Source organism: Zeugodacus cucurbitae, chromosome 5 (genome assembly GCF_028554725.1).
Source record: "Zeugodacus cucurbitae isolate PBARC_wt_2022May chromosome 5, idZeuCucr1.2, whole genome shotgun sequence".
Classification (NCBI taxonomy): domain Eukaryota; kingdom Metazoa; phylum Arthropoda; class Insecta; order Diptera; family Tephritidae; genus Zeugodacus; species Zeugodacus cucurbitae.
This window is the reverse complement of record NC_071670.1, coordinates 73528492-73545402: the sequence shown is the minus strand read 5'-3', so window position 1 is coordinate 73545402 and position 16911 is coordinate 73528492. Positions and strand designations below refer to the sequence as shown.

General features: G+C 34.3%; 2 protein-coding genes across 2 annotated transcripts; both read right to left on the bottom strand.

The window, feature by feature from the left end:
- Positions 1-1250: 1250 nt before the first annotated feature.
- LOC105212782 (uncharacterized) lies at positions 1251-12424 on the bottom strand. The gene is made up of 10 exons (XM_011185036.3): positions 12147-12424; positions 6606-7589; positions 5190-5353; positions 4821-4966; positions 4443-4648; positions 4181-4373; positions 3570-3801; positions 2629-3501; positions 2412-2551; positions 1251-2337 (listed from the first exon to the last, which is right to left on the bottom strand). The coding sequence occupies exons 2-10, from the start codon at positions 7511-7513 to the stop codon at positions 2149-2151; spliced, it is 3051 nt and encodes a 1016-aa protein (XP_011183338.2). The 5' UTR covers positions 7514-7589; positions 12147-12424; the 3' UTR covers positions 1251-2148.
- A 1086-nt stretch (positions 12425-13510) lies between these two features.
- On the bottom strand, positions 13511-16908 carry LOC105212783 (nuclear exosome regulator NRDE2). Its single transcript, XM_011185040.3, has 2 exons — positions 16770-16908; positions 13511-16701 (listed from the first exon to the last, which is right to left on the bottom strand). The coding sequence occupies exon 2, from the start codon at positions 16535-16537 to the stop codon at positions 13610-13612; it is 2928 nt and encodes a 975-aa protein (XP_011183342.1). The 5' UTR covers positions 16538-16701; positions 16770-16908; the 3' UTR covers positions 13511-13609.
- Positions 16909-16911: the final 3 nt, after the last annotated feature.

Genomic DNA, 16911 nt, shown 5'->3' with positions numbered 1-16911 from the left:
TGTAAATTATCTCGATAGTATTATTGCTGGTTATATAGCCAACGGTTTATGTATGGCTGGCAACAATTGTTAGAAAACTTTACCTGAGAACTATTGCTGGCAATCATTGTGGAAGTTTAACCTACTAGTGAAATTCCTGGCTTGACAGATCAGTCTTAATTTCCGCTTCCGTTCAGAGATAACTTTCGTTGTTGTTTCGATTTTTATTTGATATTCGTTTTTTTTTTTTTTGTAGAAATTGTTTATATTACAAAATACGGCGAATCTCTATACATACATACGCACATATGTATAGTTTCATACTCAACGATAATTATAAATGGTATACGCATATATTATCACTCCATAGAACGCCTTTGAAAGTTCTCATTTTTTAAACTATTGTTCCTGAGGGGCCCTCTAGCCCCAGAAAGCACTAAGTCTTCAACTAATATGTTGTTGGAAATGCAGTTTTAGTCGCCGTTTGGTTTGTCAGTATTTTATGAAAATCACCGGTATTGCAATTCTTCGCATGAAATCTTTATTTCAAACAATATTTTCTGATGCTCTTTTTAATCTATAGTAAATAGTACATAGTAAGTTATGCTTATATGCATGTGAGTGTAAATAGTAACAAAGAGTTTACAGTTGCAATTTCTAATTTTAAAACAAATGCAAAACATTTAACATTCAATATATATATATGTATGTAACATTAAGTTTCATTAGAAAACTTCTTAAAAATTTATATTCATTCATATACATATACTGTACTTACATATTACATATATATAAATTAAAGTATGTATGTAAATATGCCAGCGTCCGCTTTTCGAATTTTTCTAGTCATATACATACATACATGTGTGTAAAATGAACAATGACAAATTCACTAATTCGGTGTACTTACGTACATATAACTATGTGTATAAATATAATATTAAATATACATAGGCATATCTATTAGATACATACATAAATAAACATCCAGACAATCCATTTGCAACATCTATTCTCATGCACACAATCAATTGCACAAATTATTATATCATAGAATATTAATTAACTAATTTATTTGTAGTTTGAACAGTCTTTTTCACGTTTTCCTAAATATTTATACTATAAATAGCTACAACATTTTTCGTTGTCATTATTAATGAATTTTGTTTGATTAAGTAATTGGTACTTAGTGCTAAGTTTTAGTTTAACATAAGAATTACACATACATACTATTATATACATATACATAAAAAAGCGATTGAGTGCGCTTGAATGTAATAGGTTTGTGTTTAAACATATTGTGGGTACGACTATAAAATATAGAGCTAGCTATGCATTTGTGTGTTCCGATATTTTTTGTTTAATCACTCAAACTCCTGTATATTTGTATATGCATAAAATGCATATTGCGCGCAACCGGTCATCTAATATTTCTGTATATACAAAATGTAATATATGCTTACATACATGTGCTTTACAAACTTACATATTCATAACTAAGGTACTCTTAAAATAGTACATACATTTGTACATACATATAGCACATTGTTGATAAACACAATTGACCTAACAATATTAGCTCAACATATATACCTATACATACATATGTAAGTACTTATCAAACTTATATGTTCTTGTAGTAAATGCATTCAAATAGGTGCATGTACAAATATGCGTATGTATACAAACACTTTCTTTCTAATAGCCAAACTAAAAATCACTCATACGCCATTATCAGACACGTTAGCGTAGTCCATATGGCACCTATATAACATATGTACCTTTCTAATATGAACATACCCGTACATTTAATATTTAATTTCAAAATATATGGTATATATATATAAATATATATAAATTAATTGTAAGTATTGTAAACAAATAAATGAGGTAGTTGGCAATCGAATGCCGACCTTCATTCAAGCCTAAAATAAATAATTATCCTTTCGCTAAATTGAGAGGTATTCATTCATGAAGTTTGTCTTGCTTGCAATGAAAAGCTTTCTTCTGAGCAATTTGATCTGTCGGTATCACACGCACGAAACCTTGGGTGATTGAGAAGATACATATTATGTACATATGTGTGTTTGTATACGTGTTCGGCTCAAATATAATTAACTAATTCGTTGCCACTTAGCTTCCTGTAGATTGTTTCGAGCATAATCAAGATTATTCATCATTATCATCATCACTCAGTAGTTGCCGCTGTTGTTGAATGCAGTGCGTTTCTAATGGAGTAATTGTGGTCGATAACGCCGTGTGTTTCGTTGCGCTCGCATCGATGCATTTATTTTGCTTTTGAACTTCATACTCGCTCTTGATATCGACATAGATTTTGCTCTGCAATTGGTGCTCCTCCTTCAGTGAAATGAATATCATTGATAGTAAGTAATCCAAAATTCACAAGAAATAAATTCAGTAAAATCTCATACCATTATCTCGTCAATCCTATGATTCGAATTAGGCATCTCGTATTTACTGCTTTTGTCACGCAACTCGATTGCTGCGTTAAGCTGTTCATCTAGTGTTCTACCCAATTGGTCCAGTGAATTTGAAAGCACGTGTTCGATTTCTGTGGAACGATTAAATTGTCCAATGAGAATTCTTCATAATATACATAAGTGAAATATGAATATACAAAATAGTTACCAGTGCTTTTCAAACGTCTTTTAGGCAATTTCAATTCTTGTGTGTGGTCAGCACTTCGCTTATTACCCGGTGTGTCTGCCACAGCACTCCTTCCTAGAGGTGCGAGCGAGGAGTTTGCTAGCTGATTTTCCATCGATTGGCAATAATTACAGTACTTGGCGTTCATACCTTGGCATGAGCAGCTGACACCATGATGAGCTGGTGTACCTCCTTCAGTCTGTGGATCAAAAAGCACTCTTGCTTCACAGTCGTTTGTAACTGTTGTTTTTTCTTGTTTATTGCTTGGTAAGTGCTTGGCTGCAGTAACATTAACTACGTTCACACTTTTTGATATTGAAGTTTTGACGGAAGCAGTTTCGGGTGGAACTAATGCAAGTGGAGGGGTTTTGGCTGATTTGCCGAAGTGATATGCTGCCGATCGTATAGAGGAGTATGGAGTGGAGAGAGCCGAATACCGATGCATTGCTGCCGCAGATGTTGTGGGCCCGAAGTCTGGCGCCATGTATTCGTTGCTAAAACTTTCGGTCGATGACTCGCCATCATCATCATCATCTTCAAGTGGCGATTGTTGCAAATTTTGTATTAGACAAAGGACCGCCTTTTCAAGTTGTAGCGGATTCTTTGAAGCGGGCTCATCCACCGAGGTTTGTGGAATTTTGGCGTTTACAATCGGAGAATACTGCCTTTTCATTTCCTCAACTGCCCGCTTTCCCTCTTCTTCGTCCAGCAGAGTGTTTACGCAAAAAAATGAATGTACCTTTTTTGTTTCTTCGTGAACTTCCAGATAACCCTTTGATCGCAGATAAATGAATCGTCCATTGCGGGTTATTAGTCTATAGGTGGACTCTCCAGTTGAATTATGGCAATCATACACTGTCATATAATACGTTAAATGTTTAAATAGCGCGATTATCATTGTCATAATCAATTTAGATACTTACTTTGCCGCAGAGCTATAATCACCCATCGCATGTCATCTTGGTGCATAAATGTGAAAGGACTCAAGTCTCGCACTTCATCAGTCATATAACCAGCTACAAGTCCAATCCTTTGATCGCAATCAAGTATGGTGCCATCAATCAAATGCCTCGTTTTATACTCCATTGCATTAGCTACAGTCACGCTATTTATAACTTTGGGGAGTCGAATTATTCGGGCAGTAGCAATTAGCACCTATAATTAAAAATATTTCCATCGTTTTAAATGCATATTACTAATAAATATGTGCTATGCGCAATTTAAAAATAAAAAGTGATTTGTTGTAGCGCATAAAGCAAGTTTTCATAATAAAAAATTTATAGTTTTTGTAAATTAAAAATAAATCAGTACGACTCTGCTAATTGATCTATTGACTTGGACTATTTCAGCTGCTGATACATGCAAATATTTTCAAAAACATATTTTTTCCAACTCACTAAACTACATCTATACATACATATATAGTTTTAATGTGAAAAAAGTGGTCACGGTTTGACTATCGTGGCGTTTCGAGGTTTTGATACTCATGTGCTTTTTTGTACATTTGTTTATATGTATGTACATACATACTTACAATGTCATTTCCACTTATTGCGTGTAACGGTATCGTATCATCCCGTCCACGTGATCGCCGTATCATATGTATATTGGATGGAAATGCGTTTGCCCTTGTGCCACGTGGTGCTGTATCGCTGCGCTTAAAGTTCCCTTCGATTTTGACTATTTCATATGCAGTAGGCTCAGAGCGGGGACCAGCACGAGCTAACCTAATAATCGAAAATAAATTACAATATTAAATATTTATTTCTGTATAGTGCATTTCATTGAAAGCTTACCTGACGGTGAACTTCCGCTTATCCGATCGCAAACGTCTATCTATGTACTCCTCTTGCTCTGGAGTACGCGATTTGGGCTCACTTGAATCATCATCGACCTGCCAATCGAAAAGCTCGTCCAGATCCGAAGGTATCAATTGCTGTTTCATCATGCTGTGGTCTTCGGGATGTGTAATGTTTAAAATATTTTGCCCATATAAATCAGTCTAAGGATAAGAGAAAATAATCACAAATACTTTAAACACTTTTAAATTAGCACTAGATATTCAAGACTATAATTAAAAAAAGTGTAGGTTTCAATTTGATAGCATTAATTGATTTTACTAGTTTGTAGTTATGACGATCACATTGTCATTCTCAACTCTCTTTTCGTTTTACCTGGCAATGGCCCAAATGTTGTTCAACGCTTGACGATATCAAAACAATTTGCCCGTGACATGTAAGGGCTATAAAGAACCTATCCAGAAGTTTCATTAATGAATCGGTATATTGGGGGCGGGGGTTGTTAAGGCTTTCCCCAAATACTGCAAAAAACAAAAAATAAACATCAATTCATTGATCATAAAATATGAAAATATCCGTTTGGTGCAGAATTTACGAAATACGTACATGGCATATTCGAATTCTACGCTTGATTCCAAGAGATATTTGTGCTATTTTTACAAAAGTAACAAGGTTTTTGTTTAATGGGTTCGAATATGTCATGCCATATGCAAGTAATTTCTGGCACAATCATGTAATGCTTACTGTACTGAAGCCGTAAGCCGTGTGCAGCGAAACGTAAGACCGCAGTTTTATCAACACGTCTGGGAGATTCTGCAACATGTGGAACCATGGTGGACAGCTCTTGAATCGATCCATTGAGTTTATCTCGTCTATTTTTCTCTGCTCTGTTTCTTGCCTCACGACCACTGTACAATTAAATTCATTTCATTTAGTCAGACAAATGTCACATTGGAAAATACAAGTTTACAACAACACATTTCAATGATAAACCAGGTCGGAAAGGTCCTGATGTGATTAAAAAATAACAGTTTTTCAATTTAATGCTTCTTTTTGGTTTGGTAAATCAACATTTCATTGACTAGTGGGACATGCGATGCACATACATATGTACATATATCAGTGAAGTAGTAATTTTAATTCTTGATTTCGCTGTAGGATGTGTACATATGTATGTATGTATATGACAAGCAGATGTTAATCGCGGATGCATTGATTTCATGTATTATTCGTCAAACGAGGAATAATTGTAGTGAATTCTACCATCTCTTCCATATGCAAATACCATTTAATGGTACTATTTTCAGTGCAGTTTAATGAGACCTGCAACAAGTGAAGAATGTGCTCATTACTACTGTGATGCTTGGTTTTCATATAACAATGAGTTATATTAAGTGAATTTTCTGTAAACAAACGCATCTCCACTGATAAGATTAACCTGAATAGATTCTATAAAAAGAAATGCTCGCAATTATCATCGTCAATGGTAAGTAATTGATTCTGTATTGCCAGCGCTCCCTTAGTCGCCATGTGGGGCCTTCATGTTTTGCATCGCAAAATATGATGCGGTTCATCAGCGTCCCGCTGGGTTAAGAGGTTAGATGTGTGGGACGACTGCGTTCGAGCTCGTGCAAGTACGAATACGGAGTTCTTCCGCGCCCCAGACATGCCTACACTACAAAGCCTAGTCCCAGCACGTGATGCAAATGCGAGCATTAGAACAAGCACTATTATGCTTACGATAGCAAATATATATGTACATACATAGCATTCTAATGTACTTATGTACTGGCATAGTCAGGCACATACATACATACTTATAAAAATTTTATAGTTTTGCATACTCGCATAATCTTTTTGGGGATGTTATTTTACTGCTTTTTTGTATCAAATAATCATATTAGTTGCTTTTAGCTCGGAAGAATCCATATTTCGTGAATTATTGATTATTGTTGGGTGAAGCCCCATCGCCGAAGGATGCTGGTTCACAAAGGGAAGTTACCTCGGTGTGTCAGATTAAAGAACCGTAAATTAGATGTATGATTATCGAATTAACGATATAAGAACATCACAATAAAAGTAATCATAAGAGCAAGCATTCGTACTTTCTTATATATTCATATATTTTCGTTAAATCACTGTACATAATTGAGTACTTACCTATTGGATAGTTGCAACATATCCAGCATGTGATCGGGGGGATAGCTACCATAATTAGGATATCGATTACCACTAAAAGCCCTAGGGTAGTTAGTTGATGATCCATATGGTGCGTTCGGGTACCACATATTTGGATGATAGCCCGATGGTGTTGGATATTGTCCATAGGGCTGCTGACTGTGTTGTGATTGGTGTGGCTGCAGGTGAGGACGTACGAATGTGTGAGGGTCCAGCAAAGGATGCGATGGCGATGGCGGTAACGGGTGACCATAAGATGGAGGCGACTGCATTTGGCCAACATGTGACGATGAAGGAAGCGATAAATTGTACTTGTACTGTTCAGTGGACGGTGTCTGTAGGATCATTTCACTGGGCGAATATTTAATGTCTTGTTCGACGTTCTCATTATACATATTGGAGTTATCGATTCCGCTGGAGAATTGAGGTGTACTGCAGCCTATTTTCGATGGATCAATAGTATCTTCTATCGAATTAGTTAGTTGAAACATATTTGAATTATTCTGATCCGATTGAAAGGGGCTGGGTAGTGGATCGATTCTATCCGCACGTATTTTCTTATCCCCCGCTTCAAGAAGTGTGCCCATGTCTGATATTGTTAAACTCGATTCGGTCAATGTAGCGTGGGTAGCATCATGTTCAGTAGCATTTAAGGCGGATAATTTTTCATCCATAAAGTCATCAACATTCTTCCATATGCGGCAACTGAAGCTAGAATTAGGGCTATTTTGGACATCCATATTTTCGAAATCGGTAAGGCTGTGCTGCTTCTTGTTGCTTTGTTGTGTTGTTGATGTATTTGGTAGATCGTCATAGCTATGCGGAATGTTCGATTTAAAATCTTCTTCATCAGAAGTAACAGTTTTACTGCGTGTTTCAGGTGTGCTCATGATTGCGGACAACAACGTTAACGTTTTCAATCCGCATTAAAACCGTGTAACATAATGTTCTTCGCAAACCAGCAAGCTGTAAAAAGGACATACATATAACTATTTACTAACATTTTTCATCTGTGCTAGTGTGAAACTTTAAATGCGTTTTTCTCAAAACTATATTTTTTTTGAACCGGTGGCAACTGTAACTCGAAAACCGCTCAGTAGATTTTAATGAAATATCTACAGCTTTTAGAATACATAATTATCCTGGGCCAGATCGAAGCTTTTTGTTTATTTTCAAAAATTTCGATTCTTTAAGACCAATTAACTGTCGATTTTTTCCCGAAAATCTAGAAAAAAATTTCCTGAGGCCGCCATTTTGTTAATTTTTGAAAAAAAAAGCTTCGATCCGCCCCAGGATTATCTATTTATAAAATACAATTTTCTTAACCAATTGATTTTTGATGAATCTACATTTTTTTTGAACTGGGTCAACACAAACAGTTATAACTGGAAATGACGAATCTTTTTTTTTTCAAATTTTCGTGACTTCAAGTCAAAACATTGCGTAATTATATTATTACTTTTGTAAAATAACATGATTTAATACCAAAAAGAATTACTGAAAATTGTAATTTTTTCGTGTCTCTGACTACCCCTAACCCCTTAAACAAAGTATTTTTTTTGTTGGGACTAACTGGAATAATATAATTAGACTGAAGATTTGGTACACTGACAGTAGGACATCCACTAGTAAAACATTTTCCAAACAGATTTATCCAAAACAATTTCATATACCTTCTATTTCTGACAATTAGAAAACATCAAAAAAATTTATAAATTTAAATGGTGACTACAAACTCGAATCCTGCTGAAGACACACAAAAAAAAGTACATTCAAATTGGTCCAGCCGTTTAGAAGGAGTTCAGTGACATACATAAAGTAATAGCTGATATGTCTAAAAGACCATGCAAGTGGAGAAAAATGAATTAAACAAAACAAAAACCAAGCAAAAAGCAAAAAAAAACAACAAAAAGTAAACGATGGTGAAGGGCCTGTGATGGTGTGGGCTGTTTGTTCAGCTGCAGGAGTTCAGCTACGAAAAACTGGTGTCATTTTTTCCTAATGGGTTGTAATCAGTTACAAAGCAATGATGTCCAGAAGGTTATCATTTAAAATTGGGCTATTTTAACATTATTTTACCAATGAAATATAATTACGTTGGACTATTGCCAACAATAAATGTTAGAAACGAAAAACTCAATTTTCACTTTCTATAAGATGAAGTATAGTCAAAAGTATAGTCAAATCGAAAATTATGTTATTACTGTTTATAGTACTATGAAGTTATCTGAGTACGGTTAACCGTAGTCATTATGGAAATTCCTTTTCAATTATTATTGAAAATATTTGAATTGCCGTTTTGAATTAAGTGCTACACAAATAAATAGTGACTTCATCCTTACTTCTGCCCTAAGAGGTATGTATGTTCAAGATTTCGCGACATTCTGTACGAATGCGTAGGCTGGCCTGGTGGCTGATGTCTGCAAAGGGGGAAATTACCCAAAAAAGAAATTTGTACCCAAATTGTCAAATGACATCTCCCTTAAATATACTTATTTGTTTAATTTTATAATCATTTCCATTCCATAGGATTCGAAAACAAAATCCAAATTATGTATTCGTATTAAATGTGTAACTTTTGCTCATACACACATCCACATACATATGCGCATATGTACGTGTATGTTCGTTTCAATATAAATAAACAAATATATCGGATAATCGGTTTGTAAGGTAATTATTTATTTGTTTAAAAGCTGTTTTTATGAGTGAAGCTTTTTATACTCGTATAAACATATGTGTGTAGATATGTATGTACATATGTATGGAGGTATTATTTGTTACCAGTTTTAATAAACAACAAACCGGTTAATATCATTAGCACATACACCACATAGGCATGTATGTACGAGTGTACGTATTTAATCAATACCAACTCACACATGCATATGTATAGTATGTATGTATGATTTCAGTTTTTCACAAGTTTAATATTTACTCCCTTTAGTGTTTCATGTAGTATTACTTTCATTTCTGTGCTATCGTTTCCAAAAACTAAATAACAAAAAAACTTCAAACAAATCCAACGCGTGTATTCTTCAAATTGTTTACTTTGTAGTTATTATTGAAATGTCTTCTTCCTTGAGTATTCACTTGTTTTTTCCACTTTCCATAATAACACACTTGTCTTCACTTATTCCGATACAAGGCAAACGGAGTATGTAGTCCTTAAACTGAAGCTTATACTCAATAATTTCGTCTTACCTTACTCATGATGTAAGGACGAAATTACCTTTTCATAGATGTGAGTTCATATGCATGTATGCTTATGAAACAAGCATAGGTATTTATGGAACATTTAATTGTTTTATGTAGTTTCTCTACAAAATCGGCTGTCTCTATTTATGTATACTCGTCCATAAAATCGTTTTATTTCTATGTGTACATGTTGACGACGATGTAAAACACAACACACGCTTACACGAACATATGTAAAATAAATTCGAAATAAGTTCAGGATCCAAATTTAACAGTTTTATGGCCTATAATGTATGTAGAAAAGTTAATTTTTGTCTTTCAAGTACAAGGTTGAACAACTCAACAGTTATTTACTTGTGGATGTGTTTTTAGTTTAGGGTCACATACACACTTTGTTGTTGTTGTAAAACTTAAATATGTAGTTTCAATCAAGCGCCAATCGCCTATTAAGAACGCTAACCATTTCTGTTTATAAACGCCACATATTTAACACACACAATACGCACCCGTATACATACATATGTATGTATGTCCGTAGGTATATTTGAGAATATTATATTTTTATTTGTGTAGCGTTTTATTTTCAAATTATTTTTAAAGTTCGAGACATGTATGCATGTATGTATGTACAATAGAATGTGACGTACATACGTAGCTACGAATTTACGAACGTTTGTGCACTATACTATTCTATTACTAGTATTATATACTATGTACATATATACACATGTGTAGATTATGTTTTACATTTGTAAATGACATCTGAAGTTTATAATTATAATTATCATTTAACTTGTGCCTTTTTTTGTTTTTTGTTTTTATTTTTAGTCACGATGACAAATAGATAGGCAAAATTAAAAATTTCCTTGGCCTTAGCCAATGTTTTTATGAGAATGTACATAAATGAATACATATGCATGTACATGGGGCGATATGCATGTATGTGTGTATTTAAATACTTACATAGCATATGTACATATATTGCTGTAACGAACGTACATATGTATGTATAATGGAATGAATGAGCGCATGTTTGTATGTGCACATGTAACTCAATAAATAAAAGATTGTAAGACTTGGTATAAGACATGCTTAGCCGTTTTACCTATAAACAATGTATGTACATACATATGTATATGTACATTGTAAACAGACAAACTGGCGGTAGTTATAATCAAAACACAACCTAATACTCTTTGCGGTCGAGCCATAAAGTAATGAGAGAAAACTTAACGAGAATGAGAAACAAAGAGGAAGGTGGAAACACAACAATTTATAGAAAGTGTAGATAAGTATAAAGAGCGGTGTATGGAGCTTTCAAAAGCCCTCGCATTTTTGTAGGCATGTTCACTTCCACACAAATACAAATTGTATACGTATGTATGTATTCTTGAGTATACAGATTTAATCATGTTTTGACATCAATGCATAATAATATAAATGCCCATACATACATACATACATACATATATATGTATAGTTATGCAGGAAAGCATGGCGTATAAGCAACAAAGGGCTTCCTCCTCGAAGTAGTATGTGGCTATTACAGCTCGAGCTTAAATTAGAAATGGCACTCCTACATACATCTGTACATTCGTGTGTATGTATATACATATGTATGTATGTGCATTGGTAGCCTTCTCTTGTCTTGTTATTCTTATTTTACAGAGCCTTTGGACACGTCCATTCATTCATATATACCTATGTGCATACATATGTATGTATGTGCAAACGATCGTACACAGTAAAAAAACGAACACATCTTAATTGAGTCAAATAAACATACTAATACATGCATACACTAGTATTTAGTGTAGATTCATATTCGGTTCCGCTTTATCACACTGTTAGCTCTTTTCGATGTTATTTTTAATATTTTGCTTTTCTCGTCGTATTTGTTCTGTCGTTTTCATCGGACTTTGGGGAGGTGGTTGGTTAATAGCGAAATGATTAATGGAGGACGAGCGTAAAGGCCTTGAAGTTTTGTGTATCTCAGACATCGCACTACGGCCAAGAATAACACACGAAAAAGCCAGAGAGAGGGGTAGTTAAACTGTGGAAACAAACTGCATTTGTGGCGACTTTTCCGTCAAGGTGATAATTCCCTGAACTTCTTCTCCACCAATCGATCTCAACTCGATTTGTATTATACTAATTATCAAAGCGAACAACAACAAATAACATGCACAAAGATAATATAAATTTTTTTCTTTCATTTCACATCGACATCGTAACTCGGTTTAATGCTTTCGTCACCAATAGCACTGTAGCGCTAAGCTTTTAGACAATAGAATATATTGACAAGCACTATAACACGAAACCAACCTTTCGAACCTCTTTTGGTTTATTTAATTATTTTTATTTTTTGGTTGTTTAAGATTATGCTTCTTATTTATTCTTCTAAGTTTGTTTCTTGCTTTTATTTTCCAGTTTTTAATTGCGTGCTACATATCAACTCGTAAACTACACAACCACGATTTTATTTCAACCGAACACAATACACGACAAAATTACACTGAGGCATAAGCAGCTCATAGAGCAAGACAAGTTATCAGTCAATCGGCCAACAGGCCACAAAACATCATGAAAATGAGACAACAAATTGTACTAGTCTCCACTGATTTAACGAATGAATTAACGAAACAAAATTCAATGTCGAATGGAAATTGTCTTACTCTCTTTAGAGTTCATCTGAGAGAATGCGATACATTGTAGTTGTACACTCCAAATAAATACATAAATTGTAGAGGCATCTGAACCAATTTACTCAAAATGCCAATGAAGTTGAGACTATGCTCTTTCCGAATTCCGAAAGATATTTGTCGTAGTTTGACGTTTAAAGATATTCGAAGGCAAGCAAACATTTTCTCACAGTATAATCTTGTTAGATTTGTTCCAATTGGGGAGAGTTTACCTTACCACATACTTACCCACTCTAATCAGAAAATATACAATGTGAATAAGACAAATTAGAAATTATTATTTAACATTCTAGAATCTAGATCACTCAAAAGATTTATTGAATTTGCAATGTACATCTAATTTTATTTGAACACATAAGTATGTACATATAAATAACGTTCCAAAATTAATTTATTTATGATTGCTGGTCGAAATCTTGTACAAATAGGGAAATGTGTTAGCGCAACTTTATTTACTAACATTTACAAAAAATAAAAAATGCATTCGTTATGTAACTCGCTATGTAGCGTTCCCCATACTCAGTCTTATTTTTATATACAATATACATATGCATATACATATTTAGCATACAATCTTAAAATTCCGATTATTACAATACGAAACGAACAACCTGTTATAGAATGACCGTACCAATCCACCTTTACGGTAATGGAATACACTTTCTAAATTTCTCCAGTATATTTCAATTGGTACTCAAGTCACCGGCTACCGGTTACACAGATGAGCACGGATGATTTCAAGTATTGATATATTGATAGATAGACGCAGAGATAAGCACTGCGCTCTTTGGTCTGTTATACCTTCAACTCGCTCATATCATCTGATACAGTGTCAGCGCGTTAAGAATACTTCACTGCGTACTTGTTGGACTCTCTAAAATATATTTCCCAGGGATTTAGTCTCGGAGTAAGGTCTCAGAACCGATTTCCGAAGTTCTTCATTGATAGTGTGCGGGCCTACCTCAAAGATTAGCTTTGGTCCTATCATTTCGGTGGACGCTCTAATCAGTTGATCATCTAAATGAAACGTTTTCGGCTTGTTAATTAAATCATTTGAGTTTATTATGAATACATATGTATGTATGTTCATTGATCACGTAAAATTTCTAGCTCTTCAGGAAGCGCGTAAATCCGTAATTGCTTTTCAATAATTAAATCTTGCAGATGTGATAACTCTTGCGGCACATATGTTGCTCCATCCAAATATAGAGCCTTATTCCAGGGACATTCATCCAAAGCAGTTAAAAGACACTTTTTGCTTGTTTCAAAATCAGTAGACTGATCTGATAAGAAACGAAGATATAATCTCCAAAATAATGCATTCCTTGACAATGCATTTCCTTTTGACATTGGATTTAGATGGTCATTAGATACTGTTTTGAACATATGAAGAATGCGATTACGAATGATTAACTCATTGTATTGCTTATCAAATTCGTTTTCATAACTCATTTGCAAATATCTATTACGAGCTAAGATAATTAAAAATATAACTGACAATATCGTTGGCTTGGGATGTAGTAGTGCTCTGCGTATTCGAAACCAAGGTTCGGAGTTTAACATTCCGCAATTTTGGAGAAGGAATAAGTTCCGTGGATATTTAGTGATTCCATTAATAATTTTATCCCGAATCAAGGCACTTGGCACTTTACAATTTTGACATGTCATTTGTAGCGCGCTCACATATATTTCAGTGATGCGTTCTCGCAGGAAACTATGTCTGTCGTTGCAACTTAGGAAAATATTCATCAGTTTATCCAGATATGAAATTGCATCAATTTTTTGCCCAATAAGACACTGGATTAGCACTCGCACTTTTAGCAATGACACAGTGTAATCGGGCAACAAATATTGCTCAAGTACCATAACTTCAACACTCTTTTCAATGGAAATCTGGCGTTCCAACTTTTCGGTGATCTGTTGTAATGCCGCAAGTACTCTAGCAGTACCCACTTTTGAGTTATTTTGAATTTGACTGTTAAAGGCAAACGATACTAGTACATGTAAGGCTTTCTCTTCCTTACCACACCCAATAAGAATTTCTGCAAAGGTTACATAGGTATAGCATAAATCAGATGCTTGAGTTTCGTCTGCGGAATGAGATGCAATGAGGTTTTCAAATATATTTTCCACTGATTGAACATCTTTTAGATCGTTCAACGATTCAAATTCATATATAGCGAATTCAGTATAGTAAATAAGTACATTTCGGTTTGGTGATTGTTTAAGTAAGTTTTTAAAACGTTTACGTCCAGATTTAACATATTCACTGTGCGTTTTTGTATTATACCGATCAAAAATCAACATCAATCGTTCGAAACGACACCATAGTACAGTTAATAGCTCATGTTTCCTTTTATCAATATTTGTATATGCGGCAGCGCAATCAAGTAAAAGGCCTGTTACACAACGCACGTATATATCATGGCCAATGGTGTTACTCAAGAAAGTAGGACTTACGGTCATTTCCTTCGCTAGAGTACAAAGGGCCCTATGAAATTCTCTTTGATTATTTTGAGAAATTGCAAAATTGCTCTGCAAACATATTGCTAAAATTTCCTCAATTGCATCTGAATCACCCATAAGTTCTAAATGAGCGCTAAATTTTTCTGCCAACCCGTCACATTGAATAAACGGCACTTTTAGCAATTTTAAAATCAATAATACTAAGTAAAATGAATTTTCTCGTGATTCCATTGGATATATGTAGTGACATATATCCTCATTAAACACAATGCGTTGTGGATCATTGCATGCAATTTTTTCTGGACATGGCAAAAAATTAAATCCTTGCCGTAGTTTTTCTATGCGGAGCCATATCTCATTCATTGGAAGTCCAGATTGTAGAACCAATTCTTCGAATTCAATAAGACTGTTTTGATCAGATTCAAGAGGAGTAAACGACTTAAAAGTCTCAGCTGTTATATTTAACTCAAGAGCAAGTTTTATTAATGCAATGAATTGTTCATTTAATCCTGCTTGACGGAGAAAAAGTGCGCAATTGTTGAATAATCGTATCATTATGTCGTCTGTGTTGGAGGTAGTTGTCGCTATAGAGGTGTTCATTCGTTGAGAGCGATGCATTTTACGCATGCAACGTTCATAAATACGTAATACATCAGGTACAATACATCGAGCCATTGAACCCTGAGTTGTCATTATTTGCGCTGTCCATAATGTGTAATTATAGGGATCTTTAATTAGCAAACGATCTAACATTTTCGTCACTTCGAAGGAGGGATATGTGGCGAATATAATATCAATATAAATTCTATACAACTGCTCATTTCGTGGCAAATTGATTAATGCGCGATTGATGATATCCAGCTTTTTTTCCGCTAATAAAAGGCGTGGCCATTTGTAGGGGTTTTGTTCTTGTAAAGATAATAGTTCCAACCATACTTGTAGATCAGAGCTTGGTTGCAATATTTTTCGATTCAGTTGTCCCAACCTTGATGAATATTCATTTTCATCCAAAGCGATTTGTGTAGCATTACAAACTGGTTCATTTATAATTTGACATTTATTCCGAAAATATCGCTTTTTAGATTTCAGAATTGTATCTTTCACTTTTGATCCGTAAGACCAACCTTTTCCTAAGATATAGACTGAGGAAGAGCGATAACGAGGGCAAGCAGGTTTATGTAAAGTGCGTACGGTTAGATATTGTTGAACCTTAGATTTATCTATATAATATCCTTCGGTGCCATTGAACTCCAGTACAGGCATTATCCGAGTATTGCAATCAGTTTCATGTTTTTTTCTCTTACTCTTTTTCTTATGCGTACTTTTTTTGTGTTTTTTTGATTGTGATTGTGTAAATTCGATCTCACTTTCGCCCAGTGAACTACTTGAATCTGAGAATTTCACCTTTTCCAAACTTTTAATGTGATCGTTTTCCAAAGGAAAACTACTGTTTTTTAACCAACTGGACGAATTGGTTGGATTGCTTTCTGATTCTGTGTCATTATGGAGTGCTCCCTCTCCGTCCGTATATGCAGGAAAAATAGACATTGGAGTTAGCGTTATTAAGAATATATTTCCCAAATACTTTCTTTTTATTCCATATATAATCCCAATCGATTAATTATAAAATGTCAAAGATTTACTTTACGTTTACTAAAATCCGGTGAATTACTAGTTTCGCTTTTAGCTGCTGATGTCCAAGAGGAGCCAAGCTATTAAAACAAAAAATGTTAAACAAAACATAAAAAAATGTTTAGCTTCTAACCAAATATTTACGAACCGTGTTTTCTAGACAGCTGACTTTTGCTTTTGATTATCAATTTGAACACACTCACAAGGGTTGTATTTATTTTACTTAATTTATGTTCTCATATTGATTAGGCTTAATTAATAGTAATACTTTCTAAATAAATGAAATTGAA

Bases quoted from the DNA above. Each gene is read 5' to 3' on its own strand.
- LOC105212782 (XM_011185036.3), bottom strand. From the start codon at position 7,513: ATGAGCACACCTGAAACACGCAGTAAAACTGTTACTTCTGATGAAGAA. The intron at 4,649-4,820 runs GTAAAACGAAAA...TCTTATCCTTAG, and splicing joins AACATTTGGGCCATTGCCAG to ACTGATTTATATGGGCAAAA. The intron at 2,552-2,628 runs GTAACTATTTTG...ATCGTTCCACAG, and splicing joins AAGACGTTTGAAAAGCACTG to AAATCGAACACGTGCTTTCA.
- LOC105212783 (XM_011185040.3), bottom strand. From the start codon at position 16,537: ATGTCTATTTTTCCTGCATATACGGACGGAGAGGGAGCACTCCATAAT.